This window comes from Podarcis liolepis (genome assembly GCF_965112155.1).
Source record: "Podarcis liolepis genome assembly, chromosome: 14".
Classification (NCBI taxonomy): domain Eukaryota; kingdom Metazoa; phylum Chordata; class Lepidosauria; order Squamata; family Lacertidae; genus Podarcis; species Podarcis liolepis.
The window spans coordinates 37,800,003-37,821,708 of record NC_139569.1 but is presented as its reverse complement, the minus strand read 5'-3'; the positions used below and the strand labels follow the sequence as shown (position 1 = coordinate 37,821,708).

Below are 21,706 nucleotides of genomic sequence, written 5' to 3'. Positions count from 1 at the left end.
ATATCTGCAAGGCCTCATCACTCTCCCCTTTCAAAAAACCCCCGCATTCTTTAAAACATACCATTTCCTCCTGCCAGCTCAAGTTTTATTATGTGCATACGGTCCACAGACAAAAAGCCTACAAAATTAACTGGAGGGACATACGTGCTTCAAATAATTGGCTATTTGCTCAGGGCGATTATACAGAAATACGTTTTCTGCTGTCAGTTTGCTATGTGTTTTAATCGCAGCAGCGAACAGATTTAGCTATTTTTCACCCTCTGACATAAAGGCCTGGAATCTGCAAATAGAACTGGCATAAAAACCAGAAGACATTCCTGGGTAAGGTTCAAGCAGTGGACAAACAATCACTTAACGTAACCCATTGCAGAAGTTGCATTATTCAATTCAAATGGTCTCCCCCCTCCCCTAACATTTTTTAAATCTCCCACAAGCTCTGACTTATTCTCGATCTTGTCTTGCTGGACAGATGATTTTTATATGGCAGGCCTTCAGATTTAGAATGCTTTCCATGTTTATGCGCCCTGGGATTCTTTGCAACTGTTTTGCATTTTAAGTGCTTTGGAGTGGTGCGGATGCATTGAAGCATTGTGGTTGCAGATGGGGGAGAAATTCGGGTCTGTTCATCTTTGAAGGCAATTCTAACTTAATTCACACTTTTCCAAAAAGCAATATGCAAAGTGAAGCACATCCATCCATCAAAATTCACACTCCTCTAAATTTTCCAGTGCAGCTCTGAAGCCAGGTAACGTGTGCAGAAATGGATACACTAGGTTAAATTGTGCATAGAAATGCATATATTACCGCAAAACATACAAAAGCGCATTATATTAGGGGGAACTGCTTTGCAAAAAATGTTCATACAATGGTACCTCGGGTAAAGTACTTAATTCGTTCTGGAGGTCTGTTCTTAACCTGAAACTGTTCTTAACCTGAAGCACCACTTTAGCTAATGGGGCCTCCTGCTGCCGCCATGCTGCCAGAGCCCGCTTTCTGTTCTTATCCTGAAGCAAAGTTCTTAACCTGAAGCACTATTTCTGGGTTAGCGGAGTCTGTAACCTGAAGCATCTGTAACCTGAAGCGTATGTAACCCGAAGTACCACTGTATTAGGCAAAATTGCATACAAACATGGTGGATTGGGAGAAATTTGTGCTGAAATGCAGGTTTCAAAATAATATGGAAATAAGGAGCACTGAAAACTGTGGAGATTGGAAAAGTGAGGAACGGAGTGAAACCAGAATTGGTAAGATTCAGTTATCCCTAGGCATGGGGCAAGCTTCCCAAAATAAATGTCTTGGTGATGCTACAAAACTCTTTTTATGAAAGGTACACGTGCCTGGGCTTTAGAATAATAAGATCTCAGGCTTGCACGGGCTTGGGTTTTATTTAACACCTGCAGAGACATGCTAAGAATGCTAAATGCCAACAAGAATGTTGAATATGCGCTAAGAGAGTTCTATATATAACTAACACGCTGAGTGTTTGTTTGCATGTTGTGCTTTTGCTGACTCGGGGGAGATTCAAGATAAGGGTCTCAGGTGGTTGCTGGCCTCCGCTGGCCTCTCCTTACGGAGTATTGATACCACATTCACCCCAGACAATAGCTATAAATTGGGTTCCTGGAATGCTTGATGGTAAAACAAACATACCAAGCATGTCTATTTCTGCAGGAGGTTAATTTGGCAATTTATACCACCAGCAGAGAAACTAGAAATTTGTTTTGGGTTGGTTTTTTTTCAAAACCAAAAAAAAATTACAAACATCAAATTCAAAATCCATATTCATTTTCTAACATAAGCCTATTACATAGATTACCTAAATTAAAATACTGTGGTACCTCGGGTTAAGTACTTAATTCGTTCCGGAGGTCTGTTCTTAATCTGAAACTGTTCTTAACCTGAAGCACCACTTTAGCTAATGGGGCCTGCTGCTGTGCCGCTGGAGCACGATTTCTGTTCTCATCCTGAAGCAAAGTTCTTAACCCGAGGCACTATTTCTGGGTTAGCGGAGTCTGTAACCTGAAGCATCTGTAACCCGAGGTACCACTGTATATCTAATTGCTCTAGGCAATTGCTCTAGGGCCTAGAGAAACTAGAAATTTGTGTGACACACACACAAAAATAGCCAAGAACCAGGCTGGGATGTTCAATAGGACTGTCCAGACAGAACCCAAGAATGACTTGTGTTTCCTTCTCCTTCCTCTTCTGGGTCTTGCATTCAGCTTTCTTCATTTCCCTGCTCCTAAAACACCTATTGCCTCCTGCTTCAATCCTATACATCCTCCTTCCTCCTCCCCCTCCTCTTTTGCCCTTACTCAATATTCGCCACGAAAACCCCAGGATTTTCCCACCAGAATAAACAACGCAGAATCAAATGAAATTCTTACTCAGGAACTGGTTCTTGCAAAATCTCGGCATTCTGTCAAATTTACAGCGTTTGCATTACTCACAGCTGAGCAAATTTGCTCCCACAAATTGTCAGGATGTCCCCTTGACTCAGCTAGTTTTAAATAACAGCTATCATCTTCATCATCTTGTTCCACCACTGGGATATAGGATCCTAGAATTGTAGAGTTGGAAGGGACCCAGAGCTTCATAGTTTAACGCTCTGCAATGCAGGAATAGGCAACCATCCTATATGGGAATCGAACCTGCAACCTTGGCGTTATCATCACCATGCTCTAACCAACTGAGATCTAACCAACTGAGCTCTAACCAACCATGCTCTAACCAACTGTGTACTTTCTTATGCTGCTATTGTTTTGTACTGTATACCTTTTTAAATGTTTATCCCTTTTAGCTTTCTTTTTTTGGAAGGGGGAGGTTTTATTTTCTTTAATGTGATATCCACAAACACCGAGAGTGGCAGCATAGGGTTTTGCGTTTGTTTTCAACGCACAAGAGACCTGTTGTGGCAAGAATTCTTGTTTTTGCTCTGTTTGGGGCAACAAGAATGCAGGGCCGGCTGCCAATTTACATTAGGCGCTTGGTGCGCAACCAGCCCCATGGGGCACATCAGAGAGACAGATGTGAAAGAAAGCTCTTCATATCGGAGGCAAGAACATCTCACCCCAAAGAACTGTAAATGAGATCTGCGGTTAGAGTGACGCTTAAGGCGAGTCTTCCATCAAGCCTTTCGCTCGGTGGATGCAGACAAACAGTTATTGTGACACCAGCCACACTGTTTAGTTTTGCACACTCTTCCACACATGGCCTGCTGTATAAATTAGGGGAGGGGAGGAGTGCGTGGGACGCAAGCAGAGCACATGTAATGCATGCAGAAAGTTTCTCCTGGATTTAAGCCCCAGGTTGTCTGGCAATAAAGGTCCTAAGGTGGCAGTTCCCATGGCAGTCAATTCTGTTTCCTGATGTTTCCATAACTGTTCATTTCCTCACTATATCTTAGCTTCCCTGCCAAAAATATAGACAAATATAGCACAAGTTTAGTGCTTATTTCCATGTGATTTGCAAACATTTTTTTTCCCTGAAAGCAAATAATGTGGAAATTAGCAATAAACTTGCGCTATCTTCTGCCGTATTTCTGGAAGTGGCTTTTATGTTGTGCAAAAACTCAAATATTATTATGTTGTGCAAAAGCTCAGATATTAACAGTCTGGGAAACATGACTGCGAATGCAACCCAAGACACATGAAGCTACCTTATTACCGAGTTAATTTAGTGCATTTAGTGTGTTGGTTTGCCAGGCAACAGCTTTGCAAAGATTTCGACACAGGGTTGTTGTTGTTGTTTCTGAAAGCTGTGCTATCAAATATTATGATGACCTTCCTCTTGGAGGATTTAATTTTGGGGGGTTCTGAGGCATCTGTTCATAGTCTGCATTTTAATCAAGGCTTATATTTTGATCAGATACCTGTATTCTTAAAATGAGCTTAAAATATATTTTAAAATATCTGTATCTCTCATGCCAGGCAGCATCTCTCATGCCAGACAGTGAGTGCATCGGCAGATGTGCTCATCTTAAAGAGGGCCCCTGGTTTATTGTGGTCATAAAAAGGCTGAGAAGCGAGGTCACTGACCTTACAAATTACAGAATAATCAAGTTGCAAAAACATTTATTATGCCTCTCATTTGAGACTTAAGCCCAAAGGGTAAATTGAAGAAGTTGCTTTTAGAACAGCAGCTGTTTTAGCAGCAAAAGGGGGGCTGTAAACTAAGAGGCTTCTCTCGGAAGTTGCTTTTGGAAACTGTTTTTTTACTAAGTTCCCTTTCTTCTAAATATATATATATATTAATGTATTAAATATATAGGCTTAAATGTAATTATGCAAAGGATTTAGAAAGCATGAAATTTAGATGTTAGATTCTTATTTCATAGAGACATAGAGTCCTAGAGTTGGAAGAGACCACAGACCCATGCCAAACGGGAAGCACTATCACTCCTGACATCTGGTTGCCGAGCCTCTGTTTAAAATGAAATTAAAAACCATCTGGTTTGTAGGGAATAGGGAAAGAGGGGCCAAAGGTTATCTGGTAATTAAGGTGCCTTGTAGAGGTTAATGGCTACTTGTTTGCCATTTATAAATAGAAGAAAATATAGCTCTCTGTCTCCCATAAAAGGTAATAGGAAATGGGTGTATCTTATATGATTGGTTCTAGCAATCAGCCAATAGGAAATTCAACCAGGCTGATTGGACAGAGGCAGCCAAAGGAGGAGCAAGGGGACTGGGCTGAGGGAATATAAGTGCTGGCCATCAGGGCTGGAAGGGCAGAGCATTGGTAACCATATACCACTGTGTCTCTCATTTATTTGTCTGACAAATAAATAATTATTTTAATTTCTCTATTGCTGCGTTGAATATTTCATTCCAGCTAAGCGTTAACCACAAGCAGGGTGCTACATTTTATGGTGCTCTTGTGACTCGGATAAGTGGTCTGCTGGAACGCAGCCCCTTCGCCTTACTGGGCGGGGTACAAGAGAGAGGACCACTCACTGCCTACCCAGCGCGCACTGGAAAGTCTTTTTCCAGGGGAACGCAGAAGTCTCGTCTGTCTGATACCCTGCCCACTGACGGCGACGGACCGGGGGGAAACGGAACCAACCAAGGGTAAGTGCACAAAGGGGTTTTTGGCCCTCCAATTAATTGGGAGGAAGAGAAGTCTTGATCAAACTTCTGCGTCTCAGTAAGTGGGAACTGAGTACGCTAGGTGGTTGGGTACATCAGATGGTGATCTGGTGTAGGGAAAAGGGAAGAATGGGAGGTAGTGTGTGGTGAAGTATCTAGCGCATTGTATGTGTGAGAAAGTACAGTCTGCAGCTGACCTGAGTGTGAAAACGAGTGTGTGAGTGACTGAGTGGATACTTCACAGGGCCATACAATGGGAGTTGGAGGTTCAAAAGGGGAAAATACACCTCTTGAATGTATGTTAAATAATTTTAAGAAAGCCTTCTCAGGGGCATATGGAGACAAAATGACGCCAGAGCGCCTGAGAACGTTATGTGAACTAGAATGGCCAAAACAAAATACTGGATGGCCATCTCAGGGAACCTTTGATATAAATTTAGTAAGCAAACTTTGGTCTAACATCGCCAAAGAAACTGGAGGGTGCCCAGAACAATTTTCATATATAGATTCCTGGCTGAGCACATTAAATAAAAATCCTCCATGGATAAGGGAATGCAAAGTCCAACGATGCAAATTATTGGCTGTAAAAGCCGAAGCTAGGAAAGGAATCTTGCCAAATAAACTCAAACCCATTTTTGAGGGACCAGAGGAAGAGGTGCTTCCACCTCCACCCTATGCTCCACATCGAAGGGAGCCTAATCCAAACACTCCACCAGTTGTAACCCCAAGGCAAGAAAGTGGAATGAATAATGGGGCTGGAGTCACAGAACTTGATTCCTTGATAGATTATGATAAATATCTTCAGGAGGCATTGGAGTCCTATAATAAAGCCCAAGCAGAAGTGGTTATTCCATCTGTGAGTCCCAGTAGAACTCCATCTACAGTCTCTTTTAGTGGAACAACTGATTGCCTACCCCAAACCCCTGTACATCCAAGTCCTAGAGAATTATTACAGAAGTTACAGGGAGACCTTAATCGGTCAGCAAGCAATACAGCCAGGCGTATAAGGCTGCTAAAAGAACGCCTTGGGACAAATACCATCCCCTATGATTTGAGGCCTCTAGAGCAAAGCGAAGAGAAAGATCACGTAGTAGCCCCTCTCAGAAGAGTATTTGATGCACTTGAGGAGCCTGTGCTGGTTAACGGGCAACCCGGACCACGGCCACCTCGAACCTCGACCCTCCAGTACATTCCATTCACAACTACGGATCTGATGAATTGGAAAACACACACCCCATCTTTTGCAGAAAAACCTCAGGCTATGATGGACTTGGTGACTTCAATAATAAATACTCATAGTCCTACTTGGACAGATTGCCGCCAGCTCCTGAATACTCTGTTCACCACTGAGGAAAGGAGAGACATAATTGAAAAGGCACAGATATATTTGCGTGAGCAGGCCAGAGTGGGAAATATTTATAATATTGACCGTCATCTCCAAGACAACTTTCCCTTGGAAGATCCCAATTGGGATCCAAACAATGTAATTCACCTGGCCAGGCTTACCACCTATCGCCAGACGCTTGTGCAAGGTATCCGCAGGGCATGCCAGAAGCCCACTAACATGTCTAAAGTCTCAGAAGTAGAACAGAAACCAAATGAGAGTCCAGGAGACTTTTTAGAGAGGCTGCAAGAAGCCTATCGTATATGGACTCCTTTTGACCCTGAAGCCCCTGAAAACAGCAGAATGATTACTGCTACATTTGTGGCCCAGTGCGCTTCTGACATTCGTAAGAAAATTCAGAAATCAGAAGGATGGGAAGGGATGCTGATGAGCCAAATTATGGCCATTGCACGCCGAGTTTATCGGAATAGGGATGAGGCTGAGAAACGAGAGAAGAAGAAGTGGCAGAAGGAAAAGATGGTAATGCTGGCCACAGCAGTGAAGCAAGACTACCGCCCCTTAAATGGAGGAAGAGGGCAGGGAAGGAATCCACCACTGGGAAGGAATCAATGTGCGAATTGCAAGAAGGAGGGTCATTGGAAGCGGGAGTGTCCTGAACCCCTGAGGTTGGAAGAAGTACGCCCAGGCCCAGGTCCAGGCCCAGGCTCCGGCCCAAGAAACCAGGGACGGGGACGGGGAATGATCCGAAATGGAAGATATCAGAGACCTGGACAAGGACAGAGTAGAGACAATTTCATTGGACTGGCAGAGGAGGATTTTACCCAAGACTAGGAAAGACCGGACTCCATAAAGTTAGGCTTCCAGGAGCCCACGGTCACGATTCAATTAGGGAGCCATTTAATAGACTTTATGATTGATACTGGGGCTGAATACTCAGTACTCCCAGAACTATTGCAGAAAAAGGCATCCAAAAGTGTAGTCATTAAAAGTGCCACTGGTCAGTCAGCTAAGAGGTCTTTCCTCCAACCTTTGGAATGCCAGATTGGGGGACATCGTTTAATCCATCAGTTTTTGTATATACCTGAGTGTCCAATACCTCTCTTAGGTAGAGATATGCTGTCCAAATTGCAGGCCCAAATCACCTTCACTCCTCGAGGTCCAGAAATGAAACTGCCATCAAAAGCAGCAGGAATAATTTCCCTCTCAGTACCTAAGGAACAATCATGGCGCCTAATGTCAGCCCTGCAAGTCCAACCCACATTGGATACAGAGTTAAACAAGCTCCTCCGAACCCTACAGGTGCCACCAGGAGTATGGGCCGAAAATAGCCCACCAGGAATGGCTAAGAATATAGCTCCAATTGTAGTAACCTTAAAACCTATGGCTACCCCTGTATCTGTAAAGCAATATCCTTTACCCCGGCGAGCAGCAGAGGGCATCCAGAAACATTTGGACCGCCTATTAAAATATGGTCTGCTTAAGCCCTGCCAATCAGAATGGAACACACCCCTTTTGCCTGTTCGAAAACCTGGGACAGATGAATACAGGCCAGTGCAGGACTTGAGGCTCGTAAACCAGGCTATCGAGACCTTGCACCCAAATGTACCAAACCCATATACCTTGCTGAGTTTGATCCCACCAGAAGCAACATTTTTTACTGTATTGGACTTGAAAGATGCATTCTTCTGTTGCCGGCTGGCACCACAGAGCCAACCTATATTTGCCTTCCAGTGGGAAGACCCTTTAACAGGAACAAAAGGCCAGCTAACTTGGACGAGATTGCCCCAGGGATTCAAAAATTCCCCAACTTTATTTGGCACTGCCTTGGCGAAGGATCTAACAAGTTACCCCTCAATACCTGGAGAAAAGGTGGTTCTGCAATATGTAGATGACCTTATACTAGCAGCAAAGGATTTTGAGACCTGTAAAGAAGGGACAGAGGAACTGCTCCACTTGCTCTGGCAAGCTGGCTACCGAGTTTCCCAGAAAAAGGCACAGTTATGTTTAGAAAAGGTCAAATATTTGGGCTTTGACATCTCACACCAACAACGAGCATTGAGACCAGAGAGGAAAGAAGCTATTTGCCTTATCAAGGAACCTACCACAAGGAAACAACTCAGAGGATTCCTGGGAACAGCAGGGTTTTGTAGACTATGGATACCTGATTTCAGCAGTCTGGCCAAACCCTTACATGAAAGCACTCGAGGTGCAGAAAAGGACCCATTCGTATGGGGACCTGAGCAGCAACAAGCCTTTTTAGTTATCAAACAACGACTTATGGAGGCCCCAGCCCTTGGACTGCCTAATTCGGAAAAACCCTTTCAGCTGTACGTACATGAACAGAATGGGATTGCAGCGGCAGTCCTGACCCAGAGATTAGGAAGTTGGAACCGTCCAGTAGTTTATTTGTCAAAGCAATTGGACTCAGTAGCAAAAGGATGGCCTCCATGCCTAAGGGCAGTAGCGGCCACTGCAAGCCTTGTCAAAGAAGCTGACAAATTTACCTTCGGCCAGACGATGTATGTGAATGTACCTCATGCTGTTCTGACACTCATGGAATATAAGGGTAGTTATTGGCTAACGAACCCAAGGATGGCTAGGTACCAAGGCCTATTGTGTGAAAATCCCAGGATTCATCTACGAGTAGTGAATATGCTCAATCCAGCAACTTTGCTGCCCCTACCAGAGGTAGATGATGAAGAATCACATGATTGCCTCCAAATAATGGATGAAGTTTATTCCAGTAGACCCGATCTGAAAGATGAACCATTGAAAAATCCAGATGTTGTATATTATACTGATGGTAGCAGTTACCTGCATGAAGGTGCCAGACGAGCAGGATATGCTGTGGTCACCAATGAGGAAGTTGTGGAAGCTGAAGCTTTGCCTGCTGGCACCTCAGCACAAAAAGCTGAACTTATAGGTTTAACTAGAGCTCTGCAATTGGCAGCCGGATGTAAGGCAAACATCTATACTGATTCTAAATATGCCTTCTTAACCCTGCATGCACATGGTGCTCTATGGAAAGAAAGAGGTCTAATAGGAGCCCACGGGAAGGCCTTGAAATATGGACCTGAAGTAGAAATCCTGTTAGAAGCAGTATGGGCTCCAGAACAGATTGCTGTAATGCACTGCAAAGGTCATGGACGAGGAAGGGATCCAATAACCAGAGGAAATCATGCTGCTGACAAAGCAGCCCGAGAGGCAGCCCAAAAGCCTGTGGGAGGATTTATAGCAGCCCTCATACCAGAGGTAGTTCCAGAAGAAGTTAAACCTCACTATACCCCAGAAGAGAGGAAGTAGGCTGAACAGGAAGGAGCAGTTGTGAAGGACGGTTGGATGATCCTGCCGGACAATAGGATTTATGTACCTCATCACCTAGCAGGCACAATTGTAAGAAATTATCATGAATCTACTCACCTTGGCGGTACTGCAACCAGAGAAAGTCTCAGTCGGAAGTTGTATATTATTAATCTATCACAATTAGCAACTTGCATTTCACAGAAATGTGTTCTTTGTGCTAAAAACAATCCCAGGCAGGGACCGGTACAACCTCCTGGAATCCAACATGTGGGATACGTCCCCATGGAAAGCCTAATTGTGGACTTCACAGAGCTGGTCCCTTCTAAGGGATTCAAGTATCTCCTTGTGTTTGTAGATACTCTTACCGGATGGGTTGAAGCTTTTCCCACCCGAACTGAAAAGGCACGAGAGGTAACTAAGAGACTCCTGACTGAATTGATCCCGAGGTTTGGATTACCTAGATGCATTGGAAGTGATAATGGGCCAGCGTTCATTGATCAAGTAGTACAAGAAGTATGTCGAGTCCTACAAGTGAAATGGAGACTGCATGCAGCCTATAGGCCTCAGAGTTCAGGGAAAACTGAAAGAATGAATCGGACTCTGAAAACCCAATTGGCAAAATTAACCCAGGAAACGGGATTGGGATGGGTAGATGTGTTACCCATAACACTGTTTCGTGTTCGGTGTGCACCCACAAAAAGACTTAAGTTGTCACCTTTTGAGCTCCTGTATGGGAGACCGCCCTCCTTTGTTCAGGATATTCCAGCTGACCTCAAACAAATAGGAGACCATGTGACACAGGAACAAGTGCAATCTCTCTCCCGTGTTTTTGTTTCTCTTAACAGGTGGGCCTTCGAGCGCACGCCGTGCAGCATTGCCGAGCCGATTCATCAGTTCCAGGCTGGCGATAGCGTATGGGTGAAAGAGTGGAAACGAGATCCACTTGCACCTAAGTGGCGTGGACCTTACACCGTCTTGCTCTCTACTCCAACAGCGGTGAAGGTAGCTGAGGTGACCCCCTGGATTCATCACTCCCGTTTGAAGAAGTCCGAAGGCAGTTGGACGTGCAAAGGTGACCCCTCTAACCCTCTTAAACTGACTCTCTCCAAAAACCCCTGTATCTAGCCCTACCGGGAACGGGCTAGGTCACGGGCAACATTAGACGACCGGCCTGCTGCAGCCACAACCTGGAAGCTGGCTGACCTGCGCACGCCTGAAGCTTGAGGAGCATCTGAACCAGCGATTGTGAAAGGAAAGATTCTCTTATACAATTAATTGACTGCCCACCCCCTTGTGGAACAATTATCAGAGATATTACTCATTGGGGATCCTCGGGATATATGTTTTGGTCTTGGTGGTTCCCCATTCCTGTCACTGGGGGAATTATATTGGGACTAATATTTATTTGCTATCACAATAAGGTAATCTTTTGTGGAAGGAATGCATATGCTAGACATCAACATGATTCTATTATTAATCCTGATCCCTTGGGAAGGGGAAGGGTCCTTGAATCTGACCAAATTGACTAAATATGGATTCCGCCATGACCACAATATGTGGGTAGGTTTAGCTGAAATGGTAGCCAATGTTGCAAATAGGACCAGTTGCCTTGTTTGCTCTCTTGGGCCAGATGATTCAGAGGGAGGTATGCCCTTATTACCGATACCATTAGATGCCATTGGTATGGTAAGCGAAATACCAAACCAAACAGAAGTACAGAATTTCCCCGGATGGAACTCAACTAAACCATTACGAGTTATACCTGTACAAGGGGAATTCTGTGTACATAAATCATCAGATGCAGCTGATTCTACCATGATAGGCTCTTCTCATTGTCACTATACTTGGGATAATATTAAGAATACCTGGGCACACGATACTACCTATCGAACTCGGGATGCCTTGCCCTGTGCACCTCCTTTTATTCATGCATGGAAAGTGGTATGGAACATAACTGTGACAGAAAAAGGCAATCTAACATACTGCACTGTGAACTCTCTACCTCTTTTGCTATTTCGCCTTCTGTACTCCACGTACCAAAGACCTCAGACACGATGGTTGTGGTGGATATGTGGAGAATGGGCATACAAGAAACTCCCCTCCAAATGGAGTGGGACTTGTTTCCTGGGATGGGTATTACCACCAATGTGGATTATGCCTACTAATTTGGCCAAGCGTACACGAAGAAACGCTGATATTTCTCATATAGCAGGAGGAAGTACCCAAAGTTGGAGCGGTACTGATGATTGGCCACCAGAGCGCATTATAGCCTATTATGATCCTGCCTCCTGGAATCCTGGTGAGCTCATACAAGGGGCACGGGATCCTATTTATAATCTAAACAGAATAATTCGATTGCAAGCAGTAGTGGAACTTGTAACCAATGCAACGGCCCGGAGTTTGAGACTTATTGCACAACAGTTGGATGAAAGTAGAGCCGCCATTTTGCAGCTGAAAATGGGAATGGATTATGTACTTGCCAAGCAGGGAGGCCTATGTGGAGTCTTGAACTTGACAGGGAATGCCTGTTGCTTTAACATTTCAGATAATGGTGAGGCAATCCGTGTGTTGGCCACAAAGATGGAGAATATAGCACATGTCCCAGTACAAACATGGGAAGGATGGGATATGGGATGGCTCACCAATTGGTTACCTAATGTCGCAGGACTCAAAGGGATACTATTGTCTTGCTTGTTTTTCTTGACAGTAGTGGTAATGGTTTTATGTATGATGCCATGTATCATTTCATGTTTTAGAAGTACAATTAGCAAGATGGTTTCAAATGAAACTCTACCTCATATCATGGCCCTATACAGAGCTTTACCTCAGGAATATGATGAAGGTCAAGCTATCAAGGACACTTGGGATGAAGGTCCTTGAGCTTGAAAGGGGGGAATGAGGCATCTGTTCATAGTCTGCATTTTAATCAAGGCTTATATTTTGATCAGATACCTGTATTCTTAAAATGAGCTTAAAATATATTTTAAAATATCTGTATCTCTCATGCCAGGCAGCATCTCTCATGCCAGACAGTGAGTGCATCGGCAGATGTGCTCATCTTAAAGAGGGCCCCTGGTTTATTGTGGTCATAAAAAGGCTGAGAAGCGAGGTCACTGACCTTACAAATTACAGAATAATCAAGTTGCAAAAACATTTATTATGCCTCTCATTTGAGACTTAAGCCCAAAGGGTAAATTGAAGAAGTTGCTTTTAGAACAGCAGCTGTTTTAGCAGCAAAAGGGGGGCTGTAAACTAAGAGGCTTCTCTCGGAAGTTGCTTTTGGAAACTGTTTTTTTACTAAGTTCCCTTTCTTCTAAATATATATATATATTAATGTATTAAATATATAGGCTTAAATGTAATTATGCAAAGGATTTAGAAAGCATGAAATTTAGATGTTAGATTCTTATTTCATAGAGACATAGAGTCCTAGAGTTGGAAGAGACCACAGACCCATGCCAAACGGGAAGCACTATCACTCCTGACATCTGGTTGCCGAGCCTCTGTTTAAAATGAAATTAAAAACCATCTGGTTTGTAGGGAATAGGGAAAGAGGGGCCAAAGGTTATCTGGTAATTAAGGTGCCTTGTAGAGGTTAATGGCTACTTGTTTGCCATTTATAAATAGAAGAAAATATAGCTCTCTGTCTCCCATAAAAGGTAATAGGAAATGGGTGTATCTTATATGATTGGTTCTAGCAATCAGCCAATAGGAAATTCAACCAGGCTGATTGGACAGAGGCAGCCAAAGGAGGAGCAAGGGGACTGGGCTGAGGGAATATAAGTGCTGGCCATCAGGGCTGGAAGGGCAGAGCATTGGTAACCATATACCACTGTGTCTCTCATTTATTTGTCTGACAAATAAATAATTATTTTAATTTCTCTATTGCTGCGTTGAATATTTCATTCCAGCTAAGCGTTAACCACAAGCAGGGTGCTACAGTTCTTTACGTGCAAAGCAAATGACTTAACACTGAGCTGCAGGCCTTGGAATGCAGTCAAAATATACTGTGCTAGAAAGAACAATCTGCGTCCATTTGTAGAAAGTAGTAGTCACTCCATGCGCTGGCTGGAGCAATGATCTGACTCAGCAGAATGCAGTTTTATATAATTACATCTAGGAAATCCATTAAATCCATATGTACATTGCCGCATGGGATAACTATCTGCACACGCAGGTGTGATGATGTAGATAATCACACGTGTGCACATTTCATTGCGCACACATGCAATGTACCAACAACAAAATAATTGCATGTACAGCCATCCGAAGTGGCAACCTAGCAGAATATATTTCCTGTGCTCCAGTTAGCACTTTGGCAAACCTACTCGCAAAGAGAGAAAGAAGGAACAAAAGCAATAGGAAAACAGATGGTAACTGGTGTAGCACAGATGATAGAAAGCGACTCGGTTATAGAAACCAGGAAGTAGCGATAAGGGAGAAATTTGATTCAGTTCACATTGAAAGCAGAGCTTTCCCAAATCCCACTTTCTAAAACAAGATGCAAAGTCAGCCTGCAAAACTCACACTTCTCTGAATTTTGCAATGCAGATCTCCAGCTGAGTAAATTTCTACAAATAATAATGCATATACTAAGGTAAGGTTTGCATATGAATGCAAATATTTTTGAAAATAATATGCAAATATTATTAGGGATAATATTTCATTTGCAAAGATAGGCGATTAGGGATAATATTAGGGATAATATTAGGGATATAATTAGGGATAATATTAGGGATATTATTAGGGATATTTCATTTGCAAAGCAGGCAAAACTGCACACTAAAATTTGCAGCAAAATGCTGATAAATTTGCATGATGACATTTTTACAAAGGGAAAATAGTGGAGCACTGAATTTAAGATTGGAAAAATGAGAAACAGAAAATGATAAAATCACACACCCCTATCAGTTTCTGGTTTAAATATCTCTTCTCTCATTAACTCAGTAAATGGCCTTAGGCAACTCTCTCCCCCTCTCTCTCACCATCTGCACTACAGTGGTACCTCGGGTTAAGAACTTAATTCGTTCCAGAGGTCCGTTCTTAACCTGAAACTGTTCTTAACCTGAAGCACCACTTTAGCTAATGGGGCCTCCTGCTGCCGCCATACTGCCGGAACACGATTTCTGTTCTCATCCTGAAGCAAAGTTCTTAACCCGAGGTACTATTTCTGGGTTAGCGGAGTCTGTAACCTGAAGTGTATGTAACCTGAAGAATATTTAACCCGAGGTACCACTGTATGTATTCCACTTACCTCAGGGACGGGAAACCTATGACCCTCCAGATATCATTGGATGACAACTTCCATCATCCCTGACCACTGAACATGTTTGCTGCAGCTGTTGGGAGCTTAAGCCCATCTGGAGAGTCGCAGGTTCCCCATCCCTACCTTGCAGGGTTGTTGTGAGAAATGTTTTTATTGTTATTATTAGGGATCACCACCTTTTTTGCCCTATATGTTCAGATATTTTGTTACCACCCGACAAGTTTGGAGAAAGTTCTCCTATCACTTGCCATGATAACCATTACTCATTGCCTGCTTTATCATATTTTATATACCGTATTTTTCGTCCTATAGGGCGCACCGGCCCATAGGACGCACCTCGGTTTTTTGGGGGGGAAATGAATTAAAAAAAATTATTCCCCCACCTGCCCTGGCTGCTGCCCCAAGCCTTGCGCTCACCTGCCCGAAGCACGGGGCACCCTCCGGAGGGCTCCCCGTGCTTCGGGCGACAGGCTGCCGCCCCAAGCCTCGCGCACCCGGCGGGACCTCCTGCCGGGCGCGCAAGGCTTGCAGACACTCGCCCGAAGCACGGGGAGCCCTCCAGAGGGCTCCCTGTGCTTCGGGCGACAGGCTGCCGCCCCAAGCCTCGTGCACCCGGCGGGACCTCCTGCCGGGCGCGCAAGGCTTGCAGACACTCGCCCGAAGCACGGGGAGCCCTCCAGAGGGCTCCCTGTGCTTCGGGCGACAGGCTGCTGCCCCAAGCCTCACGCACCCGGCGGGACCTCCTGCCGGGCGCGCAAGGCTTGTGGACACTTGCAGGGGTTGCAGGCTGCTGCCCGCAAGCCTTGTGAGCCCGCGAGAACTCCCACCGGGCTTGCAAGGCTTGCGAATAGCTTCCTGAAGCCTGGAGAGCGAGAGGGGTCAGTGCGCACCGATGCCTCTCGCTCTTCAGGCTTCAGCGAAAGCCTGCATTTGCCCCATAGGACGCACACACATTTCCCCTTCATTTTTGGAGGGGAAAAAGTGCGTCCTATGGGGCGAAAAATACGGCACCTATTTATTTATTAAAAAAATTTATATACAGCTATTCATTTTTTTAAAAAAATAAATCAGAGTGGTTTGCAACCACAGCATATAAAAACCATAGAATAAAAACCATGTAAAAGAATGAAAATCAAGAAACAAGATTTACCAACTATCGAAGAATGGCAGATGAAGATGGTGGACTATATGGAACTTGCCAAACTGACTGGGAGACTCCGAGACCAGAGAGAAGAGACAGTGAAAGAAGATAGAAAGATGTTTAAAGAATATTTGAAAAAATATGTTAATATTTAAATCTTAGAATAGCTTTGGAAGTGGATATAGGCTGTAGGGTTAGAAGTAGAAAACAGTGTATTTTAAAATAGTATTACTTGTAAGGGATAAAATGTCAAGATCTTTATGGTAAAAGTAAGTGCGATAAAAAAATGGTTAAAAATTATGATATATTTAAACTGCTAAAGATGAGGTAAAATGAAAATCAGATAGGGGGGACTTGGGGAAGCTCACCTAACAATGTTTAGAAAAAATAAGGATAAGACAAGAATTTGTTTGTATTGTCTGTTTTTCTGTTGTTTAGCTGTGTTATAAAATGAATAAAAAATGGGGGGGGGAGAGTGAAAATCAGAATTTTTCCAACTACAGCGGTACCTCGTGTTACGTACTGCCCCTCTTATGAATGCTGCGGGTTACGCGCTCCGCTAACCCAGAGGTAGGTGCCCCTTGTTGCGACCTTTGCCCCGGGATGCAAGCGGAAGTCGCGCTCTGGCAGCGCGGCAGCAGTGGGAGGCGTTATGAGAAAAAGCGCGCCTCATGTTACAAGCGGTTTCCTCTTACGAATGGACCTCCGGAACGGATTAAGTACGTAACACGAGGTACCACTGTATCTCAATTGCCTGCCTAGGCCTGATGGAATAAGAGTGTTTTCAACAGGCATTTAAAAATTGAAACAGAATTTGCCTGCGGAGTCTCTATTGGCAGAGTAGTCGATAACTATGGATTATAATACATGTTGCCGTCCGAGAGGCAGTCAGCCATTAAGGACAAAATGGCCTCATTTCCTTCTAAACAAATAAAAAGGGTATAGATGGGCAAACTCGTGAGAAACAAGCCTTGCATCTGATTTGAGAAATGTCCAGTTCTAATGTACTTTTCCCACACTTTTGGATTCCCACAGATTGAGCCGCCTCAGAGGTCTGCTGATAATCGGACTTTCACACAGTCAAGATACATTCACAGATGAACTCTTAACCAGCCATCTATTATAAGGGTGTTCTGGTCTGAACAATGACACCCACCAGTTCATTCATGTTACTTATTATCGGGTACATTAGAAGGGTGTTGCATCATTTCTGCCCATTTATGAAACTTATCAAGGGTTGGACACTTCTCATGTGGCTACATAGCTGCAGATAAGGCTGGGAATTATTGTTGTTTGATCTTCTACCCTGTCCCACCCTTCCTGCCTTCCATTTTGCTGCCTTTCGCTCTGGGCATCACCAAAGTTCTTTGAAATCCAGATGCAAAGCATCAAAGAATTTGAATCCATTCCCTGGGGGCGGCGAGGACACAAACCATAGAAAAACCATGCCGAATTAGTGATAGGAAAGCTGAGAAACATCGTTCAACTGGGAGGGACTTGGCCAAACCTTTTCGTCCCATTCCCATGAACTGGAGGCAGAATTCTGCATGAAAATCAGCTGTGCAAAGTATGTAGAAGCGGCTTATTATAGGGTGAGGTGAGGAAAGAACAGTGGCATCAAGCCAAGGTTCTTCCCACAAAGAATTCTGGGAACTGTAGTTTGTTAAGGGTGCTGTGAGTTGTTCGGAGGCACTTATTCCCCTCACAGAGCTACAATTTCCAGAGCGGTTTAACAGTGAGATTTCCCATGGAACCCCATTTGTAATATCTGTGAAGGAGCAATATGGGATATAAATGTACCTGTCCCTTTTGCATATTTTGCTCCACAAAGCACCATGAACAATGACAGTGCGGGACAAATTAAGTCCATGGAGAAATTTTAAAAATCTAAATCCTTTTCTTTCTTTCTTTTAAAAAAGGACACTGTGATTTTTTTTTAAAGAAAATGTTTGCAATAATTTTCTATCATTTCTTAAAAACCAATTTGTCCCCATCCAATAGACCCTGATTTAAACTTAATAACTTCTCACATGCATCCATCACTGGAGGTCAGTGCAGCAAATCTTTACTGATTAATCTGTTCCTTATTCCAAACTCATGCTTAGAGATAATTTGTGAGAAATTGACTCTTCCCCCACTGGCAATCTCTTCTGAACTTGTGCAGAGTCTCCTAAATAACCTGTGCCTAAAGTTCACATAATGTTGATTAAAAATGGTGGGATTCCAATAACTTAGACATCCATGTTTTGACAATTTCACATGGAAGCTCACCTCACTTTTTCTGTTCCTTTGAAGTTAAAATAACATCAGCAACATCAACAGCATACAGGAGTGCCTGCTTGGCTCTGCGACTGTGGGTGCCTGGGGCGATGGGTGCCATCCACCATGCATGGCCCTGGCATTGAAATTTGTGGGTGCCTGGTCCCTTCATGGGGAATTTTGTGGGCGCTCAGGTACCCAGGGCCCCAGGGAGTTGGCATCTATGACAGCATATGATGAAAGCATGAGGGGGAAATTTGCAGTAGCTGCTCGAGTTAGGCAACTCCTGTCCTAACATCAATTTGTCAGTCTTCTTCTGGGTACAACGCCTTAATAGCTGTCTTCACTTACACCACTCGAGTTATTTTATCTTCACTCATTCAAGGCAGGTGTTCATGTGTGAGAGTGTGAAATTCTTATGGCACACAGCTGAACACCCCACTCCTGACCGCCTGTAGATGCCCAGTTCCCATCTGTTTCTCTGAAGTTCTGTTTGTCAAGCCAGCATAATTTATTAGCAGGAACTGTTAAAAACAGCTCAACTCATTTGGCCAAAGATCCTAATGCAGAGTATATGAAAATATCGCTAAACGATGAGGACACTGGTTATAATTAGCACTTGACTCAGTCACAAAAGGCGTTATAAAACCACAAATCTCTAGTTTAACCATTAGGCGGTTGTATTAGGCGGATGTTATTCATGCAGCAAACTTAACAGTTACCACCATTTCCCCCTTTGCGTTTTTATAGTGGCGTGGCAGAAATAAATTCAACTGATACCGCTTTTCCCAATACAGGGCTGTAGCAATGAGAAGAAAAGAAACTTTACTAGTTGCAATTCTGTCTGTTTCACAAACTCAGAAGCAATGCCTATCCGTAGCTGAGCTAGCATCTGTTTAATAATATTGTTAAAAACCCTTACAGAATGATTCACTCCAATCCTGTTGAACTGCAACAAGATTCAGTGGAAGACATAAAACTAAGTCTTAGAGTAAATTAATTAACATGACTAAGTTAGGTCCATTGATTTCTATGGGTCTATTTTGTATAAAACTTTGTTGAATACATCCTTTATCCCTAACTCTCCCTGACTAATGTTTATCAACATTTTCTATGAGAAGTCCCGGAAAAGATATTCAACAGTTCTCCTGTTTCTATTGCACAGGACAGTGAACTAGAGACAGGAGGAATTTTCCATCGATGCCACCTCATTATGCAACTGAGGCCAGCACTGTACAACCAACTTGGATTCTCAGAAGCCAGCCAACACTTCTCCACTGCAAAGCAGTGCTGGGAGGATGCCATTTCTAGCAGAGAAACTGCAAATGGAGGGGGGAGGCGCTTAACCCTTCTCCTGCCACTTTCCTTCTGCAACTCCCCACTAGCATGGTTTTCAGATGCTAGTGGAACCCAAGTAAGACACCCTGTTCCAGCTTTGTTTTCATTGACTATCACCCAAGATTGTTCTCATGATGTAACCTGTGTCACACACATTTCATGTGGTTTTTCCAATCATCCAAGTGTTTCTGGGGAAAGGGGGAAAAACACCATCAACGCTGCTGATACATTTTTCTCACAGAGAGCTTGCCATCTTTAGTCATGAGCCTATGATGCATTTGAAACCAGAATAATATTTCCCTTGGAACAAAGCACCAAACTCCTTTTGGCCCATTTCACAAAGGGCCAGCCACAGGTCTTACTGAGCAGGTTACAATGAATATAATGGGGGCCTGTGGTTGTCAAGGAGTGACCTATGTTTGGGGCTGTGTTTTGTATAGCATGGTGTTGATCAAATTCCTGACAACAACAAGACCACTGGTTATATTTACATAGTGCTGATTGTTCATTTTATCAGTGATCCTTACAACAATCCCATAAGGCAGGCCAGTTTTATCCACCCTATTTCCTTCCTTTCATTAGGGTTCAACTTCTCTGAATAACACCTCATCATCATCATCATTATCATCATTGCACTGATGCATTCAATCCAAGCTTTTTCTCTGTACCACTGGCTGTCTCTTGGCTGCTGCCATCTATCTCCTCTTTTCCTCCTTGTCCACTTTGTTTATCTGCTACCAATCTGATTTTAAAACCCAACATCTCAGTCCCCTTTCCCTACTGGAAAGACACAAGCTTACAAGGAATTTGAACGGTTCACTGATTTTTAGGCACGAGGTTTAAAAATAGCACAGGCAAAAGAGACAGGGTGCTTCTAGACTGTTGCCATTTATGCAATTAGAGCTGATTTTGTGTTCTTGCACAACAAACCCGTCTGCACATACCCCTGCCCCATCACCAGACATTTTGCAATTAGGAAGGTAATGGGAAGAGATACTGAAAAGTGTGGGTCAACAATTGCTTGACGCAGTATCATCTAACCTCCCCACAAAGACATCAGAATGAATGCTCAGTAAATGGAAAACCTCATCTAATCTCCCTGCAAATAAATCAGGGTGAACACTTAATAAACAGGTTACAAACTGTGCAGACATCAAAATCATGAATTCCAATATGATGACCTACCCGCCACTTTGACTTCATGGGGTCCACAGGCTCTGCAGGGCAAGATTTGGAATTCTTCGGCTTGATACATGGAATAATCTGTACTGGCCACAACTATCTTATCTCCAGCCTTCCATGACTGCACATTATCAGCCAATCTCAAGATGGTGCTGTTTACATTGGTGTCAACCATGACTGTCAGCTTGGGTCTCACTGGAAAACCAATACAGGAAACACACACACAAAATAAATAAATGGGGAGGGGGGTTGGAGAGACAGAATATTTAAAATACTTCCCAAATTGTTCATTTAATCTTATAGGACATGTTTCACACCAACGAAAGTAAGTGGTTGACTGGCCCCAAGGAAATACAAGACAACTCCTCCAACCATGCTGCCAGGTTCTTTTTTAATGTGCAAAACTTAACAAGCGAAACAAAATAGACTCCATTCATTATTTACTGGCAAGTGTGTTTTTCCACTAACCCCTTCACTAAATTTAAAGGCTGCTCTTTGTGGGCCCATGGCACCACACCCTCTCGGACCCAGCATTTACGGTTGCTCAGAGCTGTCATTTAAAGATGCTGCAGAAGCTGTCTTCAGCATCATACAATGGTTTCCTCATGCTATTCAACAAAACAGCCATCTTTTTTCGCCTTTTGAAAAAATGAAGGTCAAAAGAACTGCATGGAATCACCGGCTTGGTTAAAATGAACGTCTGCAAAATAAAATGACCGTTTTCTGAAATAATTGTCGCTTCTCCAGTGTTGATGGCATTCACCACAATAATTAATCCTCCCACTTAT

General features: G+C 43.5%; 1 protein-coding gene across 7 annotated transcripts in view; it reads right to left on the bottom strand.

Moving 5' to 3' along the window:
• Nucleotides 1-21,706, bottom strand: part of CEMIP (cell migration inducing hyaluronidase 1) — a 174,425-nt gene that overhangs the window by 36,750 nt on the left and 115,969 nt on the right. For all 7 annotated transcript variants that reach the window (XM_083475311.1, XM_083475309.1, XM_083475310.1 and 4 more), the window contains exon 11: nucleotides 20,922-21,113. In XM_083475311.1, coding sequence (XP_083331437.1) covers nucleotides 20,922-21,113 — 192 coding nt within the window. The remainder of the gene's footprint in view (nucleotides 1-20,921; nucleotides 21,114-21,706) is intronic.